Raw genomic sequence first — 25000 nt, forward strand, 5'->3', positions numbered from 1 at the left:
AGACCAGTTAACCCACTGTTCCTAGACCAGTTAACCCACTGTTCCTAGACCAGTTAACCCACTGTTCCTAGACCAGTTAACCCACTGTTCCTAGACCAGTTAACCCACTGTTCCTAGACCAGTTAACCCACTGTTCCTAGATCAGTTAACCCACTGTTCCTAGACCAGTTAACCCCACTGTTCCTAGACCAGTTAACCCACTGTTCCCCTGAACAAGGCAGTTAACCCACTGTTCCTAGACCAGTTAACCCACTGTTCCTAGACCAGTTAACCCACTGTTCCTAGACCAGTTAACCCCATTCCTAGACCAGTTAACCCCACTGTTCCTAGACCAGTTAACCCCACTGTTCCTAGACCAGTTAACCCACTGTTCCTAGACCAGTTAACCCACTGTTCCTAGACCAGTTAACCCACTGTTCCTAGACCAGTTAAGTTAACCCACTGTTCCTAGACCAGTTAACCCACTGTTCCTAGACCAGTTAACCCACTGTTCCTAGACCAGTTAACCCACTGTTCCTAGACCAGTTAACCCACTGTTCCTAGACCAGTTAACCCACTGTTCCTAGACCAGTTAACCCACTGTTCCTAGACCAGTTAACCCACTGTTCCTAGACCAGTTAACCCACTGTTCCTAGACCAGTTAACCCACTGTTCCTAGGCCGTCATTGAAAATAAGAATTTGTTCTTAAATGACTTGCCTAGTTAAATAAAAAGGTTAAAAAATATATATTATATATTTAAGAACCAATTCTTAAATAATAATTCAATTCTTATTTACAATAAATACAAATGATGTATATATATATAAAACGAAATACAAAAAAATCCTTTGAATTCCTTTCCCTTTTCAGCCATGAGGTCGTTTTGTCCCCGTCTCTAACGAGTCCCATGTTTTATGTTCTAAAAACCATTTCACTCTCAGATCTAGAAACCACTAACAACCAACACGACAGACAATCACCATATTGATAATCAACTACTACTAAATGAGATCTAGAAACCACTAACAACCAACACGACAGACAATCACCATATTGATAATCAACTACTACTAAATAAGATCTAGAAACCACTAACAACCAACACGACAGACAATCACCATATTGATAATCAACTACTACTAAATGAGATCTAGAAACCACTAACAACCAACACGACAGACAATCACCATATTGATAATCAACTACTACTAAATGAGATCTAGAAACCACTAACAACCAACACGACAGACAATCACCGTATAGATAATCAACTACTACTAAATGAGATCTAGAAACCACTAACAACCAACACGACAGACAATCACCATATTGATAATCAACTACTACTAAATAAGATCAATCACCATATAGATAATCAACTACTACTAAATAAGATCTAGAAACCACTAACAACCAACACGACAGACAATCACCATATTGATAATCAACTACTACTAAATAAGATCTAGAAACCACTAACAACCAACACGACAGACAATCACCGTATAGATAATCAACTACTACTAAATGAGATCTAGAAACCACTAACAACCAACACGACAGACAATCACCATATTGATAATCAACTACTACTAAATAAGATCAATCACCATATTGATAATCAACTACTACTAAATGAGATCTAGAAACCACTAACAACCAACACGACAGACAATCACCATATTGCTTGGCGCTGAACGGGGGATTTTCTGGCAGATCTTTCGTTAACGCTCATAAGGACCAGTCTAAATGAATAAACAGGCCGGATCTGGTCCGTGGGCCGCCAGTTGAACAGCCCTGATGTAAAGGGTATTATTGTAGTAGGTAAATGATGTAAAGGGTATTATTGTAGTAGGTAAATGATGTAAAGGGTATTATTGTAGTAGGTAAATGATGTAAAGGGTATTATTGTAGTAGGTTAATGATGTAAAGGGTATTATTGTAGTAGGTTAATGATGTAAAGGGTATTATTGTAGTAGGTTAATGTATTATTCCTACCGGAGCCCCGTCCATGAAGACCTCCACTCCAGTGTTCTCATACACAGTTGGTTTGTAACACTCAGGGAAGGTCTCTGAGGTGAAGCGAACCAGGAGGGCCGTCTTCCCGACAGCACTGTCCCCCACCAGCACACACTTCACCTGGGTCTCCGCGTTCATGTCTGCTCCGCTCGGAACCCTGGGGGTTGTAGTCCTTTAGGGAGACGTTGAGTTGTAGTCCTGAAGCAGAGGAGGGTTGAGATCAGGGGGTTGTGACGTCCATAGTGATGGTTGTCACCTTCTCTGTGATACTCTCTGTGGGGGTTGTAGTTCTTTAGGGAGACGTTGTAGTCCTGAAGTAGAGGAGGGTTAGGATCAGGGGGTTGTGGTCACCTTCTCTGTGATACTCTCTGTGGGGGTTGTAGTTCTTTAGGGAGACGTTGTAGTCCTGAAGTAGAGGAGGGTTAGGATCAGGGGGTTGTGGTCACCTTCTCTGTGATACTCTCTGTGGGGGTTGTATTCTTTAGGGAGACGTTGTAGTCCTGAAGTAGAGGAGGGTTAGGATCAGGGGGTTGTGGTCACCTTCTCTGTGATACTCTCTGTGGGGGTTGTATTCTTTAGGGAGACGTTGTAGTCCTGAAGTAGAGGAGGGTTAGGATCAGGGGGTTGTGGTCACCTGGTGTGTGGAGTCATGATGTTAACTGCATGTGTCTCTCTCACCACAGAGTTTACTGGCTCTACTGCTCCAGTCTCTCTCTAAACACACCTCTCTCTCTACACACACCTCTCTCTCTCTACACACACACCTCTCTCTCTCTACACACACCTCTTTCTCTCTACACACACACCTCTCTCTCTCTACACACACACCTCTCACTCTCTACACACACACATCTCTCTCTCTCTACACACACACCTCTCTCTCTCTACACACACACCTCTCTCTCTCTACACACACATCTCTCACTCTCTACACACACACACCTCTCTCTCTCTACACACACACCTCTCTCTCTCTACACACACACCTCTAATAAAGTAGAGCTACTAATTGTGCAGGTTTTCGTTCCAGCCCAGCACTAAAACACATCAGATTCAGCTTCTTTTTTTTAGGCTGCACATATGTCATACACTGTGACAAGCTGCTGATGTAAAAGAAGGGCTATTTAAAATAAAATAAGTGATTGATTGACATTTAAATTTACAGAGAAAAGCTGGCCCGAAATGTGAGCATGTACCTTCTCCTCTCCGTCGTGACCCAGTCATGTGTGAGGGAGGGAGGACAGAGCCGACCCATAGATTTGGTTATTAACTCCTACAGTGATTAACGCCAGAGAAGAGGGAGTGGGGACAGAGCCGACCCATAGATTTGGTTATTAACTCCTACAGTGATTAACGCCAGAGAAGAGGGAGTGAGCTGGAGATTGTTTATGGAGGAAATATTCACACCGGCAAAACCGTGCCAATCGAATGTTCTGTATCTATGGACCAGACCCAGTCGTTCAGTCTTGTTGTTCTGTATCTATGGACCAGACCCAGTCGTTCAGTCTTGTTGTTCTGTATCTATGGACGCGACCCAGTCGTTCAGTCTTTATGTTCTGTATCTATGGACCCAACCCAGTCGTTCAGTCTTGTTGTTCTGTATCTATGGACTCGACCCAGTCATTCAGTCTTTTTGTTCTGTATCTATGGACCCGACCCAGTCGTTCAGTCTTGTTGTTCTGTATCTATGGACCCGACCCAGTCATTCAGTCTAAATGTTCCATTGCCATACTGGCTGGCAACGTTCTTATCCATGACTTGCTAGCTAGCCAACTACAGCTAATTTACAGTCATTCTAATCCTTTGCTTGCTAGCCAACTACAGCTAATTTACAGTCATTCTAATCCTTTGCTTGCTAGCCAACTACAGCTAATTTACAGTCATTCTAATCCTTTGCTTGCTAGCCAACTACAGCTAATTTACAGTCATTCTAATCCTTTGCTTGCTAGCCAACTACAGTTAATTTACAGTCATTCTAATCCTTTGCTTGCTAGCCAACTACAGCTAATTGACAGTCATTCTAATCCTTTGCTTGCTAGCCAACTACAGCTAATTTACAGTCATTCTAATCCTTTGCTTGCTAGCCAACTACAGCTAATTTACAGTCATTCTAATCCTTTGCTTGCTAGCCAACTACAGCTAATTGACAGTCATTCTAATCCTTTGCTTGCTAGCCAACTACAGCTAATTTACAGTCATTCTAATCCTTTGCTTGCTAGCCAACTACAGCTAATTGACAGTCATTCTAATCCTTTGCTTGCTAGCCAACTACAGCTAATTTACAGTCATTCTAATCCTTTGCTTGCTAGCCAACTACAGCTAATTTACAGTCATTCTAATCCTTTGCTTGCTAGCCAACTACTACAGCTAATTGACAGTCAGGTCAAACAGTGCAGCCAGAAGAACAACAGTAGCTCCATTTGCATTAGTTTAAGCCGTTTCCCAGTGACATTTACGTGAAAACATCCGTAAACAATGAGCTAACGAGGCCCGGTTTCACCTGGCGTAGAAAATGTGCCTGCTCGTCAGGACACGGTCGTTCAGAGGAGCTACAGTAGCCAACATCACATCGAACACAATCACTTCGTTTTACCTGTCTTCTATTGATAGTTCTTTGTATATCTCCATTTTAAAAAATTATGCTGATTCATGATTTCGACTGGCTGTGAAACGCTGCCCGCCCATCTCATCCCGACTCGTTCATTACTATGCGACAGCTGGAGAGGGAATTTGAACATTGAAACAATGTTGCAAATGTCAGAGAGACAAACAGCAAGGTTTATAAAAATCACCGCTGTTCAAAACTAAATGTTAGACTAAAAGAAATGCCATATAATGTCTAGATGCTTTTTATAAATTGCCTGGCTGGGCTGATGAAACAGTTGATTGCGCAGTCAGATGGAATGGAGTAAATAGGCATTTTGACTTCTTAGATTTAGCTGGTGGTACTTTGTGGAATAGACAACGGCTGGAATGCGGGTTTAACCAATCAGCATCTAGGATTAGACCCACCCGTTGTATAATGACTAACTAGACTACTGACTATGAACTAGACTAGACTACTGACTACTAACTAGACTAGACTACAAACTAGACTACTGACTACAAACGAGACTACTGACTACTAACTAGACTACTGACTACAAACTAGACTACTGACTACTAACTAGACTAGACTACTGACTAGATTATTGACTAGACTACTGACTAGATCATTGACTAGACTATTGACTACTAACTAGACTACTGACTAGATTACTGACTAGATCATTGACTAGATCATTGACTAGACTATTGACTACTAACTAGACTACTGACTAGATTACTGACTACTAACTAGACTACATCATTGACTAGATTACTGAATACTAACTAGACTACTAACTAGATCATTGACTAGACTACTGACTACTAACTAGACCTACTGACTACTAACTAGACCTACTGACTACTAACTAGACCTACTGACTAACTAGACTACTGACTGACTAGACTCCTTACTAGGCTACTGACTCCTAACTAGACTACAGACTACTAACTAGACTCCTGACTCCTAACTAGACTCCAGACTACTAACTAGACTCCAGACTACTAATTAGACTCCTGACTACTAACCAGACTACTGACTACTAACTAGACCTACTGACTACTAACTAGACCTACTGACTAACTAGACTACTGACTGACTAGACTCCTAACTAGGCAACTGACTCCTAACTAGACTCCTGACTCCTAACTAGACTCCAGACTACTAACTAGACTCCAGACTACTAATTAGACTCCTGACTACTAACCAGACTACTGACTACTAACTAGACCTACTGACTACTAACTAGACCTACTGACTAACTAGACTACTGACTGACTAGACTCCTAACTAGGCAACTGACTCCTAACTAGACTCCTGACTACTAACTAGACTCCTAACTAGACTCCTGACTGCTCCCCCTACACAGCAATGGCAGCCCCCCAGGAGCCAAATGCAGACCACAACAGACTGAAGGTGTGTTTTGTCGTGAACCCAACTGATCCTCTATTACGGCGTATAAAGGATATACCGGTATTGTTACTGACATTGAGAAATGCCCGTGTTTTGATTAAAAGATGGACACCATTCACCATGACTTTATAAAGACACTAGATTAGAGAGTTAAGGGTTATTCAAACATCATCTACCCCCAGGAAGAGTTGAAAAGCTCTGTTCCTTCATCATCTACCCCCAGGAAGAGTTGAAAAGCTCTGTTCCTTCATCATCTACCCCCAGGAAGAGTTGAAAAGCTCTGTTCCTTCATCATCTACCCCCAGGAAGAGTTGAAAAGCTCTGTTCCTTCATCATCTACCCCCAGGAAGAGTTGAAAAGCTCTGTTCCTTCATCATCTACCCCCAGGAAGAGTTGAAAAGCTCTGTTCCTTCATCATCTACCCCCAGGAAGAGTTGAAAAGCTCTGTTCCTTCATCATCTACCCCCAGGAAGAGTTGAAAAGCTCTGTTCCTTCATCATCTACCCCCAGGAAGAGTTGAAAAGCTCTGTTCCTTCACCCTGCCATAACTGACATTTTGTTTTCACCTACATTACCCCCCACATCACGACGGTCTAGAAGCATAGAGCAGAGGCCTACTAAACTCAACTTTAGCCATTCAAATATAGCCTATTTATGTGAAACCAAATTTAAGGGATTAATGTGTGTCGTTTATCATTTTATTGAGATACAAATAGTTACAATTGGATAATAACATTTTTGTGTAGGACTATTGGTTTAAACAATGAATATGAAATGCCAAATTATTCTGTGACTCTCCAATACATTAGTAATGTATTTAGTAGGCTCATATTAAATTAGGCATTCTGGATTAAAACAAAAGACATGAAAAAAACAACCTTTGTTATTTGTCATAGACAGAGGAATAGAACAAAAGATAACTCACCGTGTTGTCAGACGTCGACCTCGCAGCCTGTCTTCATGATGGCAACGGGCGGATGTTGCGCAACAGCTCAAAGCATTTTTTAGGGACTCGGAGACGGTTTGGTGCCTCGGTAAAAAAGTAACTTTTTTTTAACGGTATATACATTAGGCTACTTTATAAATACTGCTTAAAGCGAAAGTAAATAGCCTAATTATTATATATGCACAGAACTACTTATACACGTTTATATGCGTCACTTACACAGCTTACTACTATCGGTATAAAAAACGGAGAGCGAAATGAGATGCGCTCTCTCTCTCTCTCATCTCACTAACAGCATCCGTTTGTTGAGTGTGGAGGTGTGTTGATGCCGTTTCGTTTCTGTTCTTAGTATTTCAGCGTCTCTGTAACTCACGAAGCAGCTGTTGTTTTTGATCGCTTAGATAGACAACTTTACGCAGTAGCTTGGGGTTAATGTGTTTATATATGAAACGTGGAGTGTGGCCTCATAACGACAGACTTTACGCAGTAGCTTGGGGTTCATGTGTTTATAAATGAAACGTGGCGTGTGGCCTCATAACGACAGACTTTACGCAGTAGCTTGGGGTTCATGTGTTTATATATGAAACGTGGCGTGTGGCCTCATAACGAAAGACTTTACGCAGTAGCTTGGGGTTCATGTGTTTATATATGAAACGTGGCGTGTGGCCTCATAACGACAAGACAGGAGTTGGAGGACACGTGAAATAAAACCTCGAAAGTTAATCAATACCAAGATATTTTCCAATGCATCCTCTGGTTAGGATATGTTTCATTGACAAAAGGACCCTATCATTCTCTGTGGACGTATAACGGGCATATTAACTATTTTGTTAAAAGGTTATCCGTCATGACTATGAGTCGACTTGTTATGGAACGAATAATTGTGCGTCATGTTTATCGAAAGGAAAGTAGTGAGAAATTACCGACACCGTAGGGTGCCGTTCAGTTCTCTTGAACGTTTGCTACGTTCCGCAACAATTTGTACTGTAGGACACGTTTCCACAAAACGTACTCGAACGGGACGTTTGCTCTCCGTTCGGTGGGTGTGGCTTCAAGCAATGAGTGACGTGTTTCAACGGCAGTGGCCATGCTGACCGCGTTCCCCCCCAAAACCACAACATCACCGTTTTTCCAACTGGTCGTTCAGTACAGCACCGTTTCCGTTCAACAACACGTTCCAGAACGTAACAATGTACTGAACGCAGCCCGTGAGTCAGATGAACCGTTCCTTCCCACGCGGGTATGGGGGATACACCACGAGACGAGAGCGTTAAAGGGGGATGAGGGGACGGAGCAGATGAACGGATGCTGCCACACTAGCACCTGCTTTTATTCATTAACTAATTTCACCTTTATTTAACTAGGAAATAAGTCAGTTATGAATAAATTATTATTTACAATGACGGCCTACCAAAAAACAAACGGCCTCCTGCGGGACGGGGCCATGGGATTAAAAATAGAAATACAATATAAATATAGGGAAAAAACACTCACCACAACAAGGAGAGACAACACAACACCACATGAAGACTGGTTGCCAACCAACTAAAACACACACACACACTGTGGCAGACTTGATTTGATTATGTTCCAAAAGCCAACAGACAATATTTTTTATTGAAATATAATTTGTAAAAAAATAATACATAAGAAAATGATCAACAATTATGAAAATAAAAATATACCCTTTCCTTTAGGAATCAGTCCCTAAACCTTTAGAAGTCAGTCCCTAAACCTAACCCATTAGGAGTCAGTCCCTAAACCTAACCCTTTAGGAGTCAGTCCCTAACCCATTAGGAGTCAGTCCCTAAACCTAACCCATTAGGAGTCAGTCCCTAAACATTTAGAAGTCAGTCCCTAAACCTAACCCATTAGGAGTCAGTCCCTAACCCTTTAGGAGTCAGTCCCTAAACCTAACCCATTAGGAGTCAGTCCCTAACCCCTAACCCTTTAGGAGTCAGTCCCCTAACCCTTTAGGAGTCAGTCCCTAACCCCTAACCCTTTAGGAGTCAGTCCCTAAACCTAACCCTTTAGGAGTCAGTCCCTAACCCTTTAGGAGTCAGTCCCTAACCCCTAACCCTTTAGGAGTCAGTCCCTAACCCTTTAGGAGTCAGTCCCTAAACCTTTAGAAGTCAGTCCCTAACCCTTTAGGAGTCAGTCCCTAACCCCTAACCCTTTAGGAGTCAGTCCCTAACCCTTTAGGAGTCAGTCCCTAACCCTTTAGGAGTCAGTCCCCTAACCCTTTAGGAGTCAGTCCCTAACCCTTTAGGAGTCAGTCCCTAACCCTTTAGGAGTCAGTCCCTAAACCTTTAGAAGTCAGTCCCTAACCCTTTAGGAGTCAGTCCCTAAACCTAACCCTTTAGGAGTCAGTCCCTAACCCCTAACCCTTTAGGAGTCAGTCCCTAACCCTTTAGGAGTCAGTCCCTAACCCTTTAGGAGTCAGTCCCTAACCCTTTAGAAGTCAGTCCCTAACCCTTTAGGAGTCAGTCCCTAACCCCTAACCCTTTAGGAGTCAGTCCCTAACCCCTAACCCTTTAGGAGTCAGTCCCTAACCCCTAACCCTTTAGGAGTCTGTCCCTAACCCTTTAGGAGTCAGTCCCTAACCCTTTAGGAGGTAGTCCCTAAACCCTTTAGGAGGTAGTCCCTAAACCCTTTAGGATTCCCTATATAGAGAATAGAGGGCCATTTGGATTCCCTATATAGACAATAGAGGGCCATTTGGATTCCCTATATAGAGAATAGAAGGTCATTTGGATTCCCTATATAGAGAATAGAGGGCCATTTGGATTCCCTATACAGAGAATAGAGGGCCATTTGGATTCCCTATACAGAGAATAGGGGGCCATTTGGGACAGCCATAAAGTAGAACAAAACCAAACACTGTTTATGTCAACACTGTCAATACTCTTCGATCTAATGTATAAACGGCCCGGTTATCACTTCTGATCTAATGTATAAACGGCCCGGTTATCACTTCTGATCTAATGTATAAACGGCCCGGTTATCACTTCTGATCTAATGTATAAACGGCTCGGTTATCACTTCTGATCTAATGTATAAACGGGCCAGTTATCACTTCTGATCTAATGTATAAACAGCCCAGATATCACTTCTGATCAAATGTATAAACGGCCCGGTTATCACTTCTGATCTAATGTATAAACGAGCCAGATATCACTTCTGATCTAATGTATAAACGGCCCAGTTATCACTTCTGATCTAATGTATAAACGGCCCAGATATCTTCTCTTAAAATGATATAAAATGATATAACTTCTCTTAAAATGTAAATAACCCCACACATTGACCATTACAGAAACATCATGTTAAGATAAATGATATACACTTAGATGGTTTTATAAAATCTAAGAATCTACATTTAATATAATTTAAAATGAACTCTCCGTCATTGTTTGTAAATCCCGATAAAGTTTCATACAAAACACAAATATTGCACAAACATGGCAACAGTGAAGACATAAAAATAGATTAAGACAATTTCTTCGGCAGCTGTTAAAATAATTGTTAGAGACAGGGAGAGACAGACAGAGAGAGAGAGAGAGAGAGAGACAGAGAGAGAGAGAGACAGAGAGACAGAGAGACACAGAGAGAGAGAGAGAGAGAGAGAGACAGAGAGAGAGAGAGAGACAGAGAGACACAGAGAGAGAGAGAGACAGAGAGACAGAGAGAGAGAGAGAGACAGAGAGAGAGAGAGAGAGAGAGAGACAGAGAGAGAGAGAGAGAGAGAGACAGAGAGAGACAGAGAGACAGAGAGACACAGAGAGAGAGAGAGACAGAGAGACAGAGAGAGAGAGACAGAGAGAGAGAGAAAGAGAGAAAGAGAGACAGAGAGAGAGACAGAGAGACAGAGAGAGAGAGAGAGAGAGAGAAAGAAAGAGGGAGACACACAGAGAGAGAGAGAGACAGAAACAGAGAGACAGAAACAGAGAGAGAGACAGAGGGAGAGAGAGAGACAGAGGAGGGTGTGTTTTTTGTGTATGTGAGAGAGGAAGTGGTAGAGGTAGATTCCAGGGGAGAGGGGGGAGGAGACAGTAGTGTCTTGATAAGGACAGTCAGTCACATGACAGCTTCATCTCAGTTCAGACACACCAACAACAGACCTGGCTTAGGCTCAGTAAACCTGGGAGAGAGAGAGAGAGGGGGGGGGGGGTAGAAAAAGAGGGGGAGAGAGGGTGAGTGTGTCGCGTTACCTAGTATTGACATAATGATTGTGTGTGTACCTGTAGCCCAGTGTGTTGAGGTACCTTTAGCCCAGTGTGTTGAGGTACCTGTAGCCCAGTGTGTTGAGGTACCTGTAGCCCTGTGTGTGTGTACCTGTAGCCCAGTGTGTTGAGGTACCTGTAGCCCAGTGTGTTGAGGTACCTGTAGCCCAGTGTGTTGAGGTACCTGTAGCCCAGTGTGTTGAGGTACCTGTAGCCCTATGTGTGTTGAGGTACCTGTAGCCCAGTGTGTTGAGGTACCTGTAGCCCAGTGTGTTGAGGTACCTGTAGCCCAGTGTGTTGAGGTACCTGTAGCCCAGTGTGTTGAGGTACCTGTAGCCCTATGTGTGTTGAGGTACCTGTAGCCCAGTGTGTTGAGGTACCTGTAGCCCAGTGTGTTGAGGTACCTGTAGCCCTGTGTGTGTGTACCTGTAGCCCAGTGTGTTGAGGTACCTGTAGCCCAGTGTGTTGAGGTACCTGTAGCCCAGTGTGTTGAGGTACCTGTAGCCCTATGTGTGTTGAGGTACCTGTAGCCCAGTGTGTTGAGGTACCTGTAGCCCAGTGTGTTGAGGTACTTGTAGCCCTGTGTGTTGTGGTACCTGTAGCCCAGTGTGTTGAGGTACCTGTAGCCCTATGTGTGTGTGTACCTGTAGCCCAGTGTGTTGAGGTACCTGTAGCCCTGTGTGTGTGTACCTGTAGCCCTGTGTGTTGAGGTAATTGTAGCCCTGTGTGTTGAGGTACCTGTAGCCCAGTGTGTTGAGGTACCTGTAGCCCAGTGTGTTGAGGTACCTGTAGCCCAGTGTGTTGAGGTACCTGTAGCCCTATGTGTGTGTACCTGTAGCCCAGTGTGTTGAGGTAACTGTAGCCCCGTGTGTTGAGGTACCTGTAGCCCAGTGTGTTGAGGTACCTGTAGCCCAGTGTGTGTACCTGTAGCCCCGTGTGTTGAGGTACCTGTAGCCCAGTGTGTTGAGGTACCTGTAGCCCAGTGTGTTGAGGTACCTGTAGCCCAGTGTGTTGAGGTACCTGTAGCCCAGTGTGTTGGGGTACCTGTAGCCCAGTGTGTTGAGGTACCTGTAGCCCTATGTGTGTGTGTACCTGTAGCCCAGTGTGTTGAGGTACCTGTAGCCCAGTGTGTTGAGGTACCTGTAGCCCAGTGTGTTGAGGTACCTGTAGCCCAGTGTGTTGAAGTACCTGTAGCCCAGTGTGTTGAGGTACCTGTAGCCCAGAGTGTTGAGGTACCTGTAGCCCAGTGTGTGTGTGTGTGTGTGTACCTGTAGCCCAGTGTGTTGAGGTACCTGTAGCCCAGTGTGTTGAGGTACCTGTAGCCCTATGTGTGTGTACCTGTAGCCCAGTGTGTTGAGGTAACTGTAGCCCCGTGTGTTGAGGTACCTGTAGCCCAGTGTGTGTACCTGTAGCCCAGTGTGTTGAGGTACCTGTAGCCCAGTGTGTTGAGGTACCTGTAGCCCAGTGTGTTGAGGTACCTGTAGCCCAGTGTGTTGAGGTACCTGTAGCCCAGTGTGTTGAGGTACCTGTAGCCCAGTGTGTTGGGGTACCTGTAGCCCAGTGTGTTGAGGTACCTGTAGCCCTATGTGTGTGTGTACCTGTAGCCCAGTGTGTTGAGGTACCTGTAGCCCAGTGTGTTGAGGTACCTGTAGCCCAGTGTGTTGAGGTACCTGTAGCCCAGTGTGTTGAGGTACCTGTAGCCCAGTGTGTTGAGGTACCTGTAGCCCAGAGTGTTGAGGTACCTGTAGCCCAGTGTGTGTGTGTGTGTGTGTGTGTACATGTAGCCCAGTGTGTGTACCTGTAGCCCAGTGTGTTGAGGTACCTGTAGCCCAGTGTGTGTGTACCTGTAGCCCAGTGTGTTGAGGTACCTGTAGCCCAGTGTGTTGAGGTACCTGTAGCCCAGTGTGTTGAGGTACCTGTAGCCCAGTGTGTGTGTACCTGTAGCCCAGTGTGTGTGTGTGTGTGTGTGTGTGTGTGTGTGTGTGTGTGTGTGTGTGTGTACCTGTAGCCCAGTGTGTGTACCTGTAGCCCAGTGTGTTGAGGTACCTGTAGCCCAGTGTGTGTGTGTGTACCTGTAGCCCAGTGTGTGTGTGTACCTGTAGCCCAGTGTGTGTGTGTGTACCTGTAGCCCAGTGTGTGTGTGTGTACCTGTAGCCCAGTGTGTGTGTGTACCTGTAGCCCAGTGTGTTGAGGTACCTGTAGCCCAGTGTGTTGAGGTACCTGTAGCCCTATGTGTGTACCTGTAGCCCAATGTGTTGAGGTACCTGTAGCCCTATGTGTGTACCTGTAGCCCAGTGTGTTGAGGTACCTGTAGCCCTATGTGTGTACCTGTAGCCCAGTGTGTTGAGGTACCTGTAGCCCAGTGTGTTGAGGTACCTGTAGCCCTATGTGTGTACCTGTAGCCCTATGTGTGTACCTGTAGCCCTGTGTGTTGAGGTACCTGTAGCCCTATGTGTGTACCTGTAGCCCTATGTGTGTACCTGTAGCCCTGTGTGTTGAGGTACCTGTAGCCCTGTGTGTGTACCTGTAGCCCAGTGTGTGTACCTGTAGCCCAGTGTGTTGAGGTACCTGTAGCCCAGTGTGTTGAGGTACCTGTAGCCCTATGTGTGTTGAGGTACCTGTAGCCCTATGTGTGTACCTGTAGCCCAGTGTGTTGAGGTACCTGTAGCCCAGTGTGTTGAGGTACCTGTAGCCCTATGTGTGTACCTGTTACCCTATGTGTGTACCTGTAGCCCAGTGTGTTGAGGTACCTGTAGCCCTGTGTGTTGAGGTAGTCTATGACAGCAGGGCGGATACGAGCCACTCCTCCCTGGCTGTGGTTCCCTCTTCCTGTTATAACTGACAACTGAGACCTACACACACCCTGCTGACACTCTATACACACACACACGCACACACACGCACGCGCACGCACACACACAGGGAAAGGAGGAGAACATGTGGTCACGTTTAGGGAACAAAACTCTCTGTGGTCTTCCTCTCTAACTCCTCTTCATCACGCAGCCTGGAGGTCTATCTAGGTGTACCTGTGGTCTTCCTCTCTAACTCCTCTTCATCACGCAGCCTGGAAGTCTAGCTAGGTGTACCTGTGGTCTTCCTCTCTAACTCCTCTTCATCACGCAGCCTGGAGGTCTAGCTAGGTGTACCTGTGGTCTTCCTCTCTAACACCTCTTCATCACGCAGCCTGGAGGTCTAGCTAGGTGTACATGTGGTCTTCCTCTCTAACACCTCTTCATCACGCAGCCTGGAGGTCTAGCTAGGTGTACATGTGGTCTTCCTCTCTAACAACTCTTCATCACGCAGCCTGGAGGTCTAGCTAGGTGTACCTGTGGTCTTCCTCTCTAACACCTCTTCATCACTCAGCCTGGAGGTCTAGCTAGGTGTACATGTGGTCTTCCTCTCTAACACCTCTTCATCACGCAGCCTGGAGGTCTAGCTAGGTGTACATGTGGTCTTCCTCTCTAACTCCTCTTCATCACGCAGCCTGGAGGTCTAGCTAGGTGTACCTGTGGTCTTCCTCTCTAACACCTCTTCATCACGCAGCCTGGAGGTCTAGCTAGGTGTACATGTGGTCTTCCTCTCTAACACCTCTTCATCACGCAGCCTGGAGGTCTAGCTAGGTGTACATGTGGTCTTCCTCTCTAACAACTCTTCATCACGCAGCCTGGAGGTCTAGCTAGGTGTACCTGTGGTCTTCCTCTCTAACACCTCTTCATCACTCAGCCTGGAGGTCTAGCTAGGTGTACCTGTGGTCTTCCTCTCTAACACCTCTTCATCATGCAGCCTGGAGGTCTAGCTAGGTGTACCTGTGGTCTTCCTCTCTAACACCTCTTCATCACGCAGCCTGGAGGTCTAGCTAGGTGTACCTGTGGTCTTCCTCTCTAACACCTGTGACAGGTGGAGTAAGGCCTCGTCGACATGCAGTCCGTGGAGATCTAGAACGTTCTGAGGCAGCAGGGAGGAGTTGACCCGCTCAAAGATCTGGGCCGCCGCTCGGTGATTGGCTTCATGCATCTTCTGACCATGGAGATGACCCTGACACACACACACAGCTTTTAGACAAGTGTTGTCACGATACCATGGGGGGGCTGTACCAAAAACGATACCATGGGGGGGAGACTGTACCAAAACGATACCATGGGGGGGAGACTGTACCAAAACGATACCATGGGGGGAGACTGTACCAAAACGATACCATGGGGGAGACTGTACCAAACGATGGGGGGGAGACTGTACCAAAACGATACCATGGGGGGAGACTGTACCAAAACGATGGGGGGGACTGTACCAAAACGATACCATGGGGGGGAGACTGTACCAAAACGATAACATGGGGGGAGACTGTACCAAAACGATACCATGGGGGGAGACTGTACCAAAACGATGGGGGGAGACTGTACCAAAACGATACCATGGGGGGAGACTGTACCAAAACGATGGGGGGGACTGTACCAAAACGATACCATGGGGGGAGACTGTACCAAAACGATGGGGGGGACTGTACCAAAACGATACCATGGGGGGGAGACTGTACCAAAACGATAACATGGGGGGAGACTGTACCAAAACGATACCATGGGGGGAGACTGTACCAAAACGATGGGGGGGAGACTGTACCAAAACGATACCATGGGGGGAGACTGTACCAAAACGATGGGGGGGCCTGTACCAAAACGATACCATGGGGGGGAGACTGTACCAAAACGATAACATGGGGGGAGACTGTACCAAAACGATACCATGGGGGGAGCCTGTACCAAAACGATACCATGGGGGGAGCCTGTACCAAAACGATACCATGGGGGGAGCCTGTACCAAAACGATACCATGGGGGGAGACTGTACCAAAACGATACCATGGGGGGAGACGGTACCAAAACGATACCATGGGGGGAGACTGTACCAAAACGATACCATGGGGGGAGACTGTACCAAAACGATACCATGGGGGGAGACTGTACCAAAACGATACCATGGGGGAGACTGTACCAAAACGATGGGGGGGAACTGGAGGGGACTGTACCAAAACGATACCATGGGGGGAGACTGTACCAAAACGATACCATGGGGGGAGACTGTACCAAAACGATACCATGGGGGGAGACTGTACCAAAACGATACCATGGGGGGAGACTGTACCAAAACGATACCATGGGGGAGACTGTACCAAAACGATGGGGGGAACTGGAGGGGACTGTACCAAAACGATACCATGGGGGGAGACTGTACCAAAACGATACCATGGGGGGAGACTGTACCAAAACGATACCATGGGGGAGCCTGTACCAAAACGATACCATGGGGGAGACTGTACCAAACGATGGGGGGGACTGGGGGGGGACTGTACCAAAACGATACCATGGGGGGAGACTGTACCAAAACGATACCATGGGGGGAGACTGTACCAAAACGATGGGGGGGACTGTACCAAAACGAAACCATGGGGGGAGACTGTAACAAAACGATACCATGGGGGGAGACTGTACCAAAACGATACCATGGGGGGACACTGTACCAAAACGATACCATGGGGGAGACTGTACCAAAACGATGGGGGGGACTACCAAAACGATACCATGGGGGGAGACTGTACCAAAACGATACCATGGGGGGAGACTGTACCAAAACGATACCATGGGGGGACTGTACCAAAACAATACCATGGGGAGACTGTACCAAAACAATACCATGGGGGGAGACTGTACCAAAACGATACCATGGGGGGAGACTGTACCAAAACAATACCATGGGGGGAGACTGTACCAAAACGATACCATGGGGGGAGACTGTACCAAAACGATACCATGGGGGAGACTGTACCAAAACGATACCATGGGGGGAGACTGTACCAAAACGATACCATGGGGGGAGACTGTACCAAAACGATACCATGGGGGGAGACTGTACCAAAACGATACCATGGGGGGGTGACTGTACCAAAACGATACCATGGGGGGAGACTGTACCAAAACGATACCATGGGGGAGACTGTACCAAAACGATACCATGGGGGGAGATGGACCAAAACGATACCATGGGGGAGCCTGTACCAAAACGATACCATGGGGGAGACTGTACCAAAACGATACCATGGGGGGAGGCTGTACCAAAACGATACCATGGGGGGAGACTGTACCAAAACGATACCATGGGGGGAGACTGTACCAAAACGATACCATGGGGGGAGACTGTACCAAAACGATACCATGGGGGGAGACTGTACCAAAACGATACCATGGGGGGAGACTGTACCAAAACGATACCATGGGGGGAGACTGTACCAAAACGATACCATGGGGGGAGACTGTACCAAAACGATACCATGGGGGAGACTGTACCAAAACGATACCATGGGGGGAGACTGTACCAAAACGATACCATGGGGGAGCCTGTACCAAAACGATACCATGGGGGAGCCTGTACCAAAACGATACCATGGGGGGAGACTGTACCAAAACGATACCATGGGGGGAGACTGTACCAAAACGATACCATGGGGGAGACGGTACCAAAACGATACCATGGGGGGAGACGGTACCAAAACGATACCATGGGGGGACTGTACCAAAACGATACCATGGGGGGACTGTACCAAAACGATTCAGGTTTTCTCTCAAAATCACAATAAAATAAAAACAACAGAAAACAGTCTACAACCACATCAGGGAACATCTGACTCTGGGTCAGTAGATAAACAGCTCCATCTGACTCTGGGTCAGTAGATAAAGGACCCCATCTGACTCTGGGTCAGTAGATAAACAGCTCCATCTGACTCTGGGTCAGTAGATAAACAGCTCCATCTGACTCTGGGTCAGTAGATAAACAGCTCCATCTGACTCTGGGTCAGTAGATAAACAGCTCCATCTGACTCTGGGTCAGTAGATAAACAGCTCCATCTGACTCTGGGTCAGTAGATAAACAGCTCCATCTGACTCTGGGTCAGTAGATAAACAGCTCCATCTGACTCTGGGTCAGTAGATAAACAGCTCCATCTGACTCTGGGTCAGTAGATAAACAGCTCCATCTGACTCTGGGTCAGTAGATAAACAGCTCCATCTGACTCTGGGTCAGTAGATAAACAGCTCCATCTGACTCTGGGTCAGTAGATAAACAGCTCCATCTGACTCTGGGTCAGTAGATAAACAGCTCCATCTGACTCTGGGTCAGTAGATAAACAGCTCCATCTGACTCTGGGTCAGTAGATAAACAGCTCCATCTGACTCTGGGTCAGTAGATAAGATAAACAGCTCCATCTGACTCTGGGTCAGTAGATAAACAGCTCCATCTGACTCTGGGTCAGTAGATAAAGGGCGCCATCTGACTCTGGGTCAGTAGATAAACAGCTCCATCTGACTCTGGGTCAGTAGATAAACAGCTCCATCTGACTCTGGGTCAGTAGATAAAGGGCGTCATCTGACTCTGGGTCAGTAGATAAAGGAGACCATCTGACTCTGGGTCAGTAGATAAAGGAGACCATCTGACTCTGGGTCAGTAGATAAAGGGCCTCATCTGACTCTGGGTCAGTAGATAAAGGAGACCATCTGACTCTGGGTCAGTAGATAAAGGGCCTCATCTGACTCTGGGTCAGTAGATAAAGGAGACCATCTGACTCTGGGTCAGTAGATAAAGGGCGTCATCTGACTCTGGGTCAGTAGATAAAGGGCGTCATCTGACTCTGGGTCAGTAGATAAAGGACCCCATCTGACTCTGGGTCAGTAGATAAAGGACCTCACCTGACTCTGGGTCAGTAGATAAATGAGTCCATCTGACTCTGGGTCAGTAGATAAAGGACCTCATCTGACTCTGGGTCAGTAGATAAATGAGTCCATCTGACTCTGGGTCAGTAGATAAAGGACCTCATCTGACTCTGGGTCAGTAGATAAAGAGCCTCATCTGACTCTGGGTCAGTAGATAAAGGAGACCATCTGACTCTGGGTCAGTAGATAAACAGCTCCATCTGACTCTGGGTCAGTAGATAAAGGACCTCATCTGACTCTGGGTCAGTAGATAAAGGAGACCATCTGACTCTGGGTCAGTAGATAAAGGAGACCATCTGACTCTGGGTCAGTAGATAAAGAGCCTCATCTGACTCTGGGTCAGTAGATAAAGGGCCTCATCTGACTCTGGGTCAGTAGATAAAGGAGACCATCTGACTCTGGGTCAGTAGATAAAGGAGACCATCTGACTCTGGGTCAGTAGATAAAGGAGACCATCTGACTCTGGGTCAGTAGATAAAGGGCGTCATCTGACTCTGGGTCAGTAGATTAAGGAGACCATCTGACTCTGGGTCAGTAGATAAAGGGCGTCATCTGACTCTGGGTCAGTAGATAAAGGGCGTCATCTGACTCTGGGTCAGTAGATAAAGGAGACCATCTGACTCTGGGTCAGTAGATAAAGGACCTCATCTGACTCTGGGTCAGTAGATAAAGGGCCTCATCTGACTCTGGGTCAGTAGATAAAGGGCCTCATCTGACTCTGAGTCAGTAGATAAAGGAGACCATCTGACTCTGGGTCAGTAGATAAAGGAGAACCATCTGACTCTGGGTCAGTAGATAAAGGGCCTCATCTGACCCTGGGTCAGTAGATAAAGGAGACCATCTGACTCTGGGTCAGTAGATAAAGGAGACCATCTGACTCTGGGTCAGTAGATAAAGGACCTCATCTGACTCTGGGTCAGTAGATAAAGGACCCCATCTGACTCTGGGTCAGTAGATAAAGGACCTCATCTGACTCTGGGTCAGTAGATAAAGGACCCCATCTGACTCTGGGTCAGTAGATAAAGGAGACCATCTGACTCTGGGTCAGTAGATAAAGGAGACCATCTGACTCTGGGTCAGTAGATAAAGGACCTCATCTGACTCTGGGTCAGTAGATAAAGGAGACCATCTGACTCTGGGTCAGTAGATAAAGGAGACCATCTGACTCTGGGTCAGTAGATAAAGGACCTCATCTGACTCTGGGTCAGTAGATAAAGGAGACCATCTGACTCTGGGTCAGTAGATAAAGGGCCTCATCTGACTCTGGGTCAGTAGATAAAGAGCCTCACCTGACTCTGGGTCAGTAGATGTCTGTAACCCCCCCACCCACACACCCACCTGTTGTCCATAATAGGAAGCTACATCTCTGCGTCCCTGTCTGTAAGCCTCTGCAGCCTTGCTGAAGCTCTCCAGCTGTCTGCCTCTCTGGAGCCTGGCCTCGGCTCGGAAGTCTTCATACTCTGGGTCCTCCACATCCTTGGTACTGAGAGAGGGACTGTGGAGGGGCCACTGGAGCTGCTGCACGCTTCTGAGAGGGGGAGGGGGGGTAGAGAGAGGGAGGGGGGGAGGTAGGGGGGGGTAGAGAGGGGGAGTGGGGGGTAGAGATGAGGGAGGGTAGAGTGGAGTAGAGATGGGGAGGGGGGTAGGAGAGAGAGGGGGGGGTAGGGGGGGTAGAGATGGGAGTGGGGGTAGAGAGAGGGAGGGGGGGGAGGTAGGAGAGGGGAGGGGGGTAGAGAGAGAGAGGGGGGGGGTTAGGGGGGGTAGAGAGGGGGAGGGGGAGGTAGGGGGGAGGGGGGTAGAGAGGGAGGGGGGGAGGTAGGGGAGGGGGGTAGAGGTGGTAGAGAGAGGGAGGGGGGAGGGGTAGGGGGGTAGAGCGGGGGGGTAGAGGGGGGGGAGGGGGGGGGAGGGGGGTAGAGATGAGGGAGGTAGACAGGGGGGAGAGAGATCAACTTTGCTGCTCCAATGTATCAACTGCAACAACAGAACACCGACCAGGGTCTGAATGAACAACAGAACACCGACCAGGGTCTGAATCAACAACAGAACACCGACCAGGGTCTGAATCAACAACAGAACACCGACCAGGGTCTGAATCAACAACAGAACACCGACCAGGGTCTGAATCAACAACAGAACACCGACCAGGGTCTGAATCAACAACAGAACACCGACCAGGGTCTGAATCAACAACAGAACACCGACCAGGGTCTGAATCAACAACAGAACACCGACCAGGGTCTGAATCAACAACAGAACACCGACCAGGGTCTGAATCAACAACAGAACACCGACCAGGGTCTGACTCAACAACAGAACACCGACCAGGGTCTGACTCAACAACAGAACACCGACCAGGGTCTGAATCAACAACAGAACACCGACCAGGGTCTGACTCAACAACAGAACACCGACCAGGGTCTGAATCAACAACAGAACACCGACCAGGGTCTGAATCCACCTCTCCATCAACAACAGAACACCGACCAGGGTCTGAATCAACAACAGAACACCAACCAGGGTCTGAATCCACCTCTCCATCAACAACAGAACACCGACCAGGGTCTGAATCAACAACAGAACATCAACCAGGGTCTGAAACAACAACAGAACACCGACCAGGGTCTGAATCCACCTCTCCATCAACAACCGACCAGGGTCTGAATCAACAACAGAACACTGACCAGGGTCTGAATCCACCTCTCTGTCAACAACAGAACACCGACCAGGGTCTGAATCAACAACAGAACACCGACCAGGGTCTGAATCAACAACAGAACACCGACCAGGGTCTGAGTCAACAACACAACACCGACCAGGGTCTGAAACAACAACAGAACACCAACCAGGGTCTGGAACAACAACAGAACACCGACCAGGGTCTGAATCCACCTCTCTGTCAACAACAGAACACCGACCAGGGTCTGAATCAACAACAGAACACCAACCAGGGTCTGAAACAACAACAGAACACCGACCAGGGTCTGAATCCACCTCTCCATCAACAACCGACCAGGGTCTGAATCAACAACAGAACACTGACCAGGGTCTGAATCCACCTCTCTGTCAACAACAGAACACCGACCAGGGTCTGAATCCACCTCTCTGTCAACAACAGAACACCGACCAGGGTCTGAATCCACCTCTCTGTCAACAACAGAACACCAACCAGGGTCTGAAACAACAACAGAACACCGACCAGGGTCTGAATCCACCTCTCTGTCAACAACAGAACACCGACCAGGGTCTGAATCCACCTCTCCATCGTGGATAAATGAGGTGGCAGGTGAGTGATGCCTGGAAGGGGAGGCAGGTGAGTGATGCTTGGAAGGGAAGGCAGGTGAGTGATGCTTGGAAGGGGAGGCAGCTGAGTGATGCTTGAAAGTGGAGGTAGGTGAGTGATGGCTGGTAGGGGAGGCAGGTGAGTGATGGCTGGTGTGTACCTTGTCTCGATCCTTGCTGTGAGTACGGGGGGGGGGGGTGTGTGTGTGTACCTTGTCTCGATCCTTGCTGTGAGTACGGGGGGGTGTGTGTGTACCTTGTCTCGATCCTTGCTGTGAGTACGGGGTGTGTGTGTGTGTACCTTGTCTCGATCCTTGCTGTGAGTACGGGGTGTGTGTGTGTACCTTGTCTCGATCCTTGCTGTGAGTACGGGGTGTGTGTGTACCTTGTCTCGATCCTTGCTGTGAGTACGGGGGGTGTGCTCTGGGGCCACGACGTTTCTCACAGGGCCCTCGTCCAACATAGACCTCAGAAACTGCTCCGTCTGCACCAGACAGTAACTATACACACACACACAGGGATATATTAGCTATTATTCACATATGAAACACTAACACACCCCGATTTGAAGTGTGTGTGTGTGTGTGTGTGTGTGTGTGTGTGTGTGTGTGTGTGTCTCTGTGGACTGTAACTGTGTGTGGTGTGTGTGCGTGTGCGTGTGCGTGTGTGGTGTGTGTGTGTGTGTTTATGTGGTGTGTGTGTGTGTGTGTCTCTGTGGACTGCAACTGTGTGTGTGTGTGTGTGTGTGTGTGTGTGTGTGTGTGTGTGGTGTGTGTGTGTGTGTGTGTGTGTGTGTGTGTGTGTGTGTGTGTGTGTGTGTGTGTGTGTGTGTGTGTGTGTGTGTGTGTGTGTGTGTGTGTGTGTGTGTGTGTGTGTGTGTGTGTGTGTGTATTAACTTGTGGTCTCTGAAGATGTCCTGTAGGAAGTGTCTGTCTATGCTGGGGAACAGGTCAAAGAGCTGAGTCTCCTTCATCATGGCAGCTCCATCTCTCCTGTTAACACCACCTGGACCAGACTGAGGAGGAGAGAGAGACCGGTCAAAGAGCTGAGTCTCCACCTCTCCTGTTAACACCACCTGGACCAGACTGAGGAGGAGAGAGACAGACAGGTCAAAGAGCTGAGTCTCCATCTCTCCTGTTAACACCACCTGGACCAGACTGAGGAGGAGGAGAGAGACAGACAGGTCAAAGAGCTGAGTCTCCATCTCTCCTGTTAACACCACCTGGACCAGACTGAGGAGGAGGAGAGAGACAGACAGGTCAAAGAGCTGAGTCTCCATCTCTCCTGTTAACACCACCTGGACCAGACTGAGGAGGAGAGAGAGACCGGTCAAAGAGCTGAGTCTCCATCTCTCCTGTTAACACCACCTGGACCAGACTGAGGAGGAGAGAGACAGACAGGTCAAAGAGCTGAGTCTCCATCTCTCCTGTTAACACCACCTGGACCAGACTGAGGAGGAGAGAGAGACAGACAGGTCAAAGAGCTGAGTCTCCATCTCTCCTGTTAACACCACCTGGACCAGACTGAGGAGGAGGGAGAGACAGGTCAAAGAGCTGAGTCTCCATCTCTCCTGTTAACACCACCTGGACCAGACTGAGGAGGAGAGAGACAGACAGGTCAAAGAGCTGAGTCTCCATCTCTCCTGTTAACACCACCTGGACCAGACTGAGGAGGAGAGAGACAGACAGGTCAAAGAGCTGAGTCTCCATCTCTCCTGTTAACACCACCTGGACCAGGACTGAGGAGGAGAGAGAGAGACAGACAGGTCAAAGAGCTGAGTCTCCATCTCTCCTGTTAACACCACCTGGACCAGACTGAGGAGGAGAGAGAGACAGACAGGTCAAAGAGCTGAGTCTCCATCTCTCCTGTTAACACCACCTGGACCAGACTGAGGAGGAGAGAGAGACAGACAGGTCAAAGAGCTGAGTCTCCATCTCTCCTGTTAACACCACCTGGACCAGACTGAGGAGGAGGAGAGAGAGACAGGTCAAAGTGCTGAGTCTCCATCTCTCCTGTTAACACCACCTGGACCAGACTGAGGAGGAGGAGAGAGAGACAGACAGGTCAAAGAGCTGAGTCTCCATCTCTCCTGTTAACACCACCTGGACCAGACTGAGGAGGAGAGAGACAGACAGGTCAAAGAGCTGAGTCTCCATCTCTCCTGTTAACACCACCTGGACCAGACTGAGGAGGAGAGAGACAGACAGGTCAAAGAGCTGAGTCTCCATCTCTCCTGTTAACACCACCTGGACCAGACTGAGGAGGAGAGAGAGAGACAGACAGGTCAAAGAGCTGAGTCTCCATCTCTCCTGTTAATACCACCTGGACCAGACTGAGGAGGAGGAGACAGACAGGTCAAAGAGCTGAGTCTCCATCTCTCCTGTTAACACCACCTGGACCAGACTGAGGAGGAGAGAGACAGACAGGTCAAAGAGCTGAGTCTCCATCTCTCCTGTTAACACCACCTGGACCAGACTGAGGAGGAGGAGAGAGACAGACAGGTCAAATCAGAAGGTGAAAGCCAGTGTGTGTGTGTGTGTGTGTATATGCCAGTGTGTGTGTGTGTGGTGTGTGTGTGTGTGTGTGTATATGCCAGTGTGTGTGTGTGAGTGTGTGTGTGTGTGTATATGCCAGTGTGTGTGTGTGAGTGTGTGTGGTGTGTGTGTGTGTGTTGTATATGCCAGTGTGTGTGTGTGTGTGTGTATATGCCCGTGTGTGTGGTGTGAGTGTGTGTGTGTGTGTATATGCCAGGGTGTGTGTGTGAGTGTGTGTGTGTGTGTGTTGTGTGTGTGTGTG

At 47.7% G+C, this 25000-nt stretch overlaps 2 protein-coding genes and 1 long non-coding RNA gene across 12 annotated transcripts in view; all 3 read right to left on the reverse strand.

Moving 5' to 3' along the window:
- The window catches only part of rhoh (ras homolog family member H), a 12049-nt gene extending 4804 nt beyond the window's left edge, over positions 1-7245 (reverse strand). Inside the window, exons 1-3 of one of the 9 annotated variants that reach the window (XM_031814693.1) lie at positions 6926-7245; positions 2257-2594; positions 1980-2198 (exon numbers count right to left, since the gene is read on the reverse strand). In XM_031814693.1, coding sequence (XP_031670553.1) covers positions 1980-2138 — 159 coding nt within the window. In that variant the 5' untranslated portion in view covers positions 2139-2198; positions 2257-2594; positions 6926-7245. Of the gene's footprint in view, positions 1-1979; positions 2673-4593; positions 4844-6925 lie in introns of those variants that run through there. The other 8 variants (XM_031814694.1, XM_031814695.1, XR_004206907.1 and 5 more) reach the window with 8 other exon arrangements.
- A 1210-nt stretch (positions 7246-8455) lies between these two features.
- On the reverse strand, positions 8456-10571 carry LOC116360103 (uncharacterized). 2 transcript variants are annotated; one of them, XR_004206909.1, is made up of 2 exons: positions 8969-10571; positions 8456-8859 (listed from the first exon to the last, which is right to left on the reverse strand). It is a non-coding gene; the product is annotated as an uncharacterized LOC116360103 (long non-coding RNA). The 2 variants fall into 2 exon arrangements; XR_004206908.1 differs by having other exon boundaries at positions 8456-8881.
- A 324-nt stretch (positions 10572-10895) lies between these two features.
- The window catches only part of LOC109888300 (NEDD4-binding protein 2), a 35866-nt gene continuing 21761 nt past the window's right edge, over positions 10896-25000 (reverse strand). Inside the window, exons 11-18 of the mRNA XM_031814611.1 lie at positions 23101-23289; positions 22590-22704; positions 21607-21744; positions 20898-21517; positions 20264-20453; positions 15036-15204; positions 13896-14043; positions 10896-11087 (exon numbers count right to left, since the gene is read on the reverse strand). Of these exons, the coding sequence (XP_031670471.1) occupies positions 11042-11087; positions 13896-14043; positions 15036-15204; positions 20264-20453; positions 20898-21517; positions 21607-21744; positions 22590-22704; positions 23101-23289 (1615 nt within the window). The 3' untranslated portion in view covers positions 10896-11041. The remainder of the gene's footprint in view (positions 11088-13895; positions 14044-15035; positions 15205-20263; positions 20454-20897; positions 21518-21606; positions 21745-22589; positions 22705-23100; positions 23290-25000) is intronic.

This window comes from Oncorhynchus kisutch, unplaced genomic scaffold, assembly GCF_002021735.2.
Source record: "Oncorhynchus kisutch isolate 150728-3 unplaced genomic scaffold, Okis_V2 Okis07a-Okis12b_hom, whole genome shotgun sequence".
Classification (NCBI taxonomy): Eukaryota; Metazoa; Chordata; class Actinopteri; order Salmoniformes; family Salmonidae; genus Oncorhynchus; species Oncorhynchus kisutch.